This window comes from Penaeus chinensis, chromosome 9 (assembly GCF_019202785.1).
Source record: "Penaeus chinensis breed Huanghai No. 1 chromosome 9, ASM1920278v2, whole genome shotgun sequence".
In the NCBI taxonomy this organism is placed as follows: domain Eukaryota; kingdom Metazoa; phylum Arthropoda; class Malacostraca; order Decapoda; family Penaeidae; genus Penaeus; species Penaeus chinensis.
The window spans coordinates 11,549,751-11,557,250 of NC_061827.1; the positions used below are offsets into that span (position 1 = coordinate 11,549,751).

General features: G+C 37.0%; 1 protein-coding gene across 5 annotated transcripts in view; it reads right to left on the minus strand.

Moving 5' to 3' along the window:
• The window catches only part of LOC125028591, a 10,789-nt gene that overhangs the window by 841 nt on the left and 2,448 nt on the right, over positions 1-7,500 (minus strand). For all 5 annotated transcript variants that reach the window (XM_047618050.1, XM_047618051.1, XM_047618048.1 and 2 more), the window contains exons 3-5: positions 2,246-7,250; positions 1,897-2,001; positions 1-1,723 (exon numbers count right to left, since the gene is read on the minus strand). The exon at positions 1-1,723 is cut by the window's left edge and continues 841 nt beyond it. In XM_047618050.1, coding sequence (XP_047474006.1) covers positions 1,572-1,723; positions 1,897-2,001; positions 2,246-7,250 — 5,262 coding nt within the window. In that variant the 3' untranslated portion in view covers positions 1-1,571. The remainder of the gene's footprint in view (positions 1,724-1,896; positions 2,002-2,245; positions 7,251-7,500) is intronic.

Here is a 7,500-nt window from a genome sequence, read left to right on the forward strand (position 1 = left end):
AAAGATCAAGAAAAGAGAGAAGGAGAGAAGAATAAAGCCAATATAAAGTAATTCACAATATACTCCCATTCTTCATATTGTCCCATATTGAAAGTCCTTTCATTATGTTTGTTACAAATGATATACTAAATACTACAATGAAAATGCAAACTGATGATACTGATTCTTAAAAGAGTACATGCATGTCTAAAAGATACTGGAATATATGAAAGCTACAAAATTAAATTCAAAGTTAATGATTTAAAATCACATGACACACAACTTCCAATGAAGCTGCCTTTATGACTAGAGATTATTGTCTTTGGCCCTTGTGCTTTCCTTATGTTATAGCAGCATTAACAGCACTATGGCATTACCCAGTGAATATGGAAGCTTTGATGCAAGCCAACACCGTCTGCTCAAGCTTAACCTGATCCCATGTACCATTTTTTGGGGGTAATATACATCCAACATTCGCACAGTTAACAAGATGTAATGTATAATAATCACTATCTTTCAACTATAACAGACAAGCTCACAGTAAGCTCTGTTTAGCAAATGGTGTGCTTAAATACACTGAAATAATAGAATAAACCTTACAAAAATACATCACATGAAAAGTCTTCAAATGAACACATAAATTATCATCATAAGCAATAATAAACTTTCGACACATTCTTCCAAAACTATAAAAAGAAATAAAATAAGCTGGAGATTCAAGAAATGAGAACCAAAAGCTTACTACAACACAGAACTCTGATATATATGATAATATCTACTACTGACTAGACAGAACCATGTAGTATATTGAACCATAAGGCATGCACTGATGAACAAAAAATGATAAAAGGAAAAGGTGAACAAAAAAAAATGATGAATGGAAAAGGAAAGAAAAATGTATAAAAGAAACAAAAAAGAAATACTATACTTCATAAATATAATTAAAAATTAATCTGTATTTCTACTGAGAAAATAGACAATGTATCCTTGTGAAAAATTATGTAAAACTTGTAATCTACATTTCAAAAATCATTAAACAAGGAGTAAATATCAATTTAAGCTATGCAAAATAGCAACATTTAACCCGAGTTATATGCAAAACATAATATACATGTAGTTAAAGTTTATGCATGGATGACAGAGAAACTAAACATTTTCCAAATAAAAAGACAAAGTCAATCTGTATTCCTGAGATCATGTCTCTGACTATAGCATTATCAAAAATGTAAAACAACACATTCTTCAGTTTGTTTGTTTTTTTATACATTTTTCTGGCACCTGTAAGAAGTCATATTTTCTTCACTGTGCATTAAAAAAATAATGAGAATAACACTGTACTGTATATCATTACCATGTCATTATCATAATCAATATAATAATATCACTTATTGTACATATTTCATACATAAAATTAGTAGCCTTGTAATCCTTTAATCTTTAAACTAGCAAACTGCCTTCTCCTGCCTTTTAAAAGCAAGAATACAGGCATATGATTGTGCTATGGAAATACCATCTGGCTCTTACTACTAATAAATATAAATAACTGACATAAGGTCTCACAGCACATGCACGGACAGTCCAAAGTTCTTTCATCAGTTATGATAGACGGCATCTGCAATCACAAGCTGTAGGACGTCGTGGGCCAAGTGAGCGTATTGTGGTCCCAGCATCTCTTCTACTTGGCTCACAGACTCACCTACGACACATCCCTCGTGTTCTTGGGCCGAGTCTAGATGGTGGTATGCTATTGGTAAGGATAAAAGTATAATTCATCATCTCCTTACTTTGGAGGCGGGGTCTGATTACCAAATGCACTTACATACATTATTACCATGGACTGGATATTCGTAAAGCAAACATTTTCGCCTCTCAATTAAATATGGAGCCATGTCAGTAACAGCTATTTACACTACAAACCTTTCATGAAAAGTTCCATTCCCAGCAAGTCCTCCAGTCTAGCTCGTTTCTCCTCAATCCATCCATAAACACCGCCTCCACCAGATACGACAGCACCATCAGAATCTGTAGAAATAATAACTGACATGAAAAACCAAACATCAGTGTTAGAAGGCAAGCTAAAATGTTTTAAAAATTAGTAGAAATGTAAAAAAAGACATCATGCTATAATTACTATGAGAAAAAGATATAAAATTAAAAATTATCAAAGATTTTGCCTCAAATCAACTCATACTGTCAAGATGACATCAATATTCATTGTCTTATTTAACTGAGTATTTCACTTTTATCAAATTACATCAAGTCATACCTAAATGCCAAACTTCTGAATGAGCTACAGACAATGCGGCTAATGGATTGCCCAGCTCTTTACTCTCTTCTCCTGCAGAAAGGATGAGCTCCATGGATTCGCGCAGGTTGGCCATATCCTCCATTTCTTCATCTGAAGTGTTGCATTCTACGGCTTCCTCATTCTGGTGAGAGCACTGACGGGCTAGTCTGTTTAACTCACTCCTGGCTTGGAAATCCTCCCCCCGACACCTACACTTGCAGACTTCTTTGCTTGTTCTTCTCGAACTTTTAAAGCTTGGCCTTCTTTCCTCACGAACATCTTTTGCAAAATTGAAGGACGAAAAAAGGGGAATGTCTGAGATATCTGGGATACTTCGGATGTTTGGCAGTGTTGATGGCCTTTTCCTAACAGAATGAGTAATTGGCTGTTTGTCTTCCTTTTCACATATAGTAACTTCTTTCTCTTTCTTCTTGGGTGGTAAAACTTCCAATATTGTTGACTCCACTTCTTGAATCATTGCGTGTGAGATAACAACATTTGTATTAATAGCCTTTTGTTCTTTCTCTTCATTTTTCTTGATGGCTGTGTAAGCTGGCAGTAGCTGAGTCTCCCCTTCCTTTGACTCTTTCTCATTCCCATTACTTGTGTGGTTTGGACTTTCCTTCATTAATATTTCATGAACTTTATTCTTAATGGAGGCCATCATAGCACCTTCATCTGTATCACTTACTGAATGAGAAATAATACTATCTTCTGTAATGAGTGTCCCTGTATCTTTTGTTTGTGCAAGCCTTTGTCTCGCAATTTCAATGATATCATTTACTAAGGAATGAGCTATACAAGCTGCACTCTGCTGAGACTCCTCATAAGTGTCACATGTAACTGGCTTATCATTTTCATTATTTTTTGCATCCTCCTCCTCTCCTTTGCTCTCTGCTACCATTTCACAAGTCCTCTGCCCTTGAAGTTCATGATTATCAATGTCCTTTGAGATATTTTTTCTTTCTTTGGAAGTTTCTGAGAGACCAGAGCACTGACTAAATTCACAGGAATCATTTAAGTTAAAAGAAGATGAGTCATTGCCAATGTTATTGACTGTTTGACAAGTAGAGCTCATCTTCTGTGAATCTACCCCACTGTCAAAAGATATGTCGCTGGGATTTGCAATAGGAAGAAAATCACTTGTGCTCTCAAGAAGTTTCATCCCAGCATTAACTTTATCCTTTGTTTCTAAGGCAGTACAAAAAAAAGGTTCAACATCTTTTGTTAACTCCTTCACATCAAAGTCAGTTTTTATATCCTTCAGACACAGAGCCTTCATGTACTTGTTCTGTGTCCTTTCAACTGAGTCATGCCTTGGAGTGCTAAACATTTCTCTCTCTGGACTACCAGCAAATGTGGTGAAAAAGCTCTCATCACTATCAAGGGTTACATTCTTGGGGGTTAATAACTGCTCATCATCATCAGCATTTTCTTTGGTATCTTTATCATGATCTCCCTCACTCAACTCCTTTGCATTATCTGTAGTTGTAGTTGCTGCTATGGATTCTTCTCTTTGTGTTTGTTCTTTGCTTAGGTCCATTACAGTCCCAGGCTTATCTTCCTTCAATTCCTGCTGTTCCCCAATATCCTTGATTTCTGCCTTCTCAAGTTTTGAGCTCATTACAATTGTACTACCTAAGGCAACTTTACTTGGAGCTTTGAGGTCTTCACGCTTAGAGGAAAGCCTTCGCAAAATTCCCACAATGCCAGTCTTCAATTTCATAGTTTTACTTGAATTATCATCTACACTACCTTTGGTATTAGCAGGAACTGTTTTCCTCTCTAGATCTCCTTGGCTGCTACTTTCAGAAATGTTTGAATCACTTGAGGTGCGAGATGACAACTTCTTCCTTGGCTTGGGTGACATGTGAGAGCGCAGCATTCCTAAGAGTCCACCCCTCATCTTCTTCCCAGTGCCTCCTTTTGACAGCACTATGGAAGGTTTGGCATTTACTTCTGTATCAACTGGCACTGTCACTTCATATTTTTCACTCTGTGACACAGGCAGTGGTTGTAACTTCTCTAGTTCATATGTACCATCTTTATTTAATCCTTTATCTCCAACAGCTAGTTTGCAATCTAAGTTCTTGTTAATTTCACTATGATGATTAATAACTGGCTTTGAAACAGGAGTACTTTCTAAAACATAAGTGCCACTTAAGTTCTCCTTGTTTGTTTCAACAGCCTGAGGTGTCAGAGTAATATTTTTAGTGAGAGTTGCATCCAGATCATTTGTAACCTTTCTTTCATCCTTTTCTACTGTAAATGTACTGTTTAAATTGTTATTCACATTTGCTGCAGTCTCCTCTTTCATAAACTGTGGAATCTCATTTAACCCAGTCACTGTTTTTTCTGGTGTATCTCCAGCTATACTTAGTGCAGCATCCAAACACACAGTATATGTAGAACCCATTACATTTGGCTTTTGGGATTCATTTTGTGCACTGTCATCAAAGTTAATTTTTTCTTTAACATTAGGACTTTCCTTTGTACTTGATACCACTGCCACATTCTTCTTTACTTTCTGACAAATGGGACTGTCAATAATCTGAGCTTCTGCAAGCACATTGACTATATCTTTGCAGCCCTTTTCCCACTGTTTACGTTCTGAGACTTTTGAAAACACCACAACCATGTCCTGTGAGGAAGTGCTTTCCATTTCTGAGCCAGTTGATTCCAAAGGAGTATTTTCAAGTCCAGCAGTCCTGATGCTGCCCCATCTTGCACGTCTGTTTGGTGTTCCATGACCTGATTTGGGTGATGTGAGACCTAGTTGCTGAGAATCTGTAACTTTTTTAACACCTTGAAATTCATCATCTGGCATGGTCTTTTTTATTTCTTCAGGCTGCAGTTTCATATTGGGCACTGTATTTTCCTTTTCTACTCCTATTGCTGGTTTATTCTCTATTGTTTCTTCCTTAGCAGTAGAAGCAACATCATCAGTCTTTTCATTCATGACTGTAACTTCAATGTCATCAAGAGAGATCTCCTTTTCTTTATCACCGTCTGGTTCTACTTTTCTTTTAACAACTGTGTTTATTAGTTCTTCTTTAGATTTCTCATCTTGAGTATCTGTTTCTAATGCATGTTTTTCTGGTGCTTCTTCTTCCTTTTCTCCTTTGTACTCATTACTAAATGTATTTGCATCCGACTGATTCTTCTTAGTTTCATCATGGTCCTCTTGAAAGGTTTTTAGCTTTTCATTCAAGTCAAAGTCACTTCCACTTGATGGTCTATAACCATCAGCAAGTGATAATGATTCATGGTCTTCATTTTCACTTTTTAAAGACGATATCAATTTTTCCCTTTGATATGCCCACTGGCGACGCTCTCGAATCATTTTATTCATTTTCTGTGCTCTTGCCTGCACCAATTTCTGCATTTTTTCCTGCACAAGGCGTCTCACTTCCTCTGCTGGCACATCAAATGCGAACTCTTCCTCGTCCTCATCACTGCCATGCTCACTCTGTTGCTTGAGGGTTTTATTAGTTAGTTCTTTCACCTCCTTCTGAGTTTTTTCTTGTTTCTCTTCACCTGCTTTTTTATATGCATCATTATCTTTGCAACTTTCTTCAGAGGTCTGGTGGCTGTTGTCACTCCGAACACTAAATTTTTGTTTCACCTCTTTCTCAGTCAAGATTTTGCCTTGCCTTATTTTCCTTAGCACTTCATCAACTCTACTAGCAGCTGCTCCTTCTACACTATCTGAGTCTGTATTATCACCTGACAATGCAGCATTTGAGGACACAATATCTAATTTTCTATCTTCACTCTGTGGTTGTGGATCAGAAGCTGCAGACATTTCAAAAGAATTCTGCAAACTCTGCCTTGAACTTTCATTAGGCCTTTCTCCTGACTTTAGAGTACTCATCTTTTCTACATTATTCTTAAATCCAGCACTGTCTAACATCAGCTTTAGCTTTAAAGGTGAAGGTTGTTTCTTTTTCTTAGAACACTGAACACTTGATTTCTGTATGCTTTGCTTGAAGACTCTGGGAACTGACTTGGATCTCTTCTGGACATTTTTCTGTTCAGGAGACTGCTTGCTGTCTTCACTGGGGCACTTCATTCTATGCCCTCTTTTCAAGTTGTCTACCCTCATATTGGAAGAGGCAGGATATTTTCTAACTGCTCCTGAGACTCCTGGGGTATTTTTTCCTCCTGCCTTTCCTGGGGAAAAATTTGGTGCTTTCTTATTCACACACATGCTACTTCCATACTTTGCCGATGGATCGGTAACATCCTTGGGGCGCTTGACAACTGGAACTCTGCGTACTGAAGCAGGCAATGAGATTTTCCGTTTCATCAGAGAAGCCATCAAATCCTCTTCTTCACATCCTGAGATGAAACGAGGCACTCTCTTGAGGATAAAATGTTTACGAAGAATAACTGAAATGGAAGGTCTGGCCTGTGGTTCTCTCTGGAAAATCTGTGTATGAAGCATACGTAAATCACGGCTGTATCTGGGAGGGATTGGATGGTAGACACCCTTTATAATCTTTAGGATAAGTGCCTTCATGTTACTGGCTTCAAAAGCATGTTTCAATGTTGTCATTTCATACAATACACATCCAAGAGCCCAGATATCACTTTTATTATTGTAGGGCTTGTTTTCACACATTTCAGGTGAAAGGTAATATGGAGTACCAATGCATGTCCTTGCCAGGTCAGATGTACTATTCATGACTTTTGCAATCCCAAAATCTCCAAGCCTCACTCTACCTTCATCTGTTAAAAATATGTTCTGTGACTTTATGTCACGGTGAAGTATTCTTCTGTCATGGATGTACTTAACGGCTAAACAAAGTTGCACAAACCAGTCAAGTATTCTATCCTCTGGGAAAAGAACTCCATTGCGCTTGGTTATCAAAGTGTGCAGGTCTCCTCCGCCACAATAGTCCATCGCTATATATAATTTCCCATTAGCTTCTGAGGAGTATCTAAACTGGGTTATGTAAATGTGGGACAAACTTGAGAGTACCTGAAATTAAAATGGAGAAAATCATATTAATCTTAAATCAAAAGTTTAATGTTTAATAGTATGAACATATCCAGCTTAATAATCCATCTTTTTTTTACCCATGAATCTTAAGCTCAAGCTCAGATTGAAGGTGTGAGCTACAGCTTTAATTAGCCAAAATTTTTACTATATAACATCTGATATATACAAATTATTTCTGAAGTAAGCCACTGATTATTTTTTTGCACATTCATATATCTTTATATCAAGA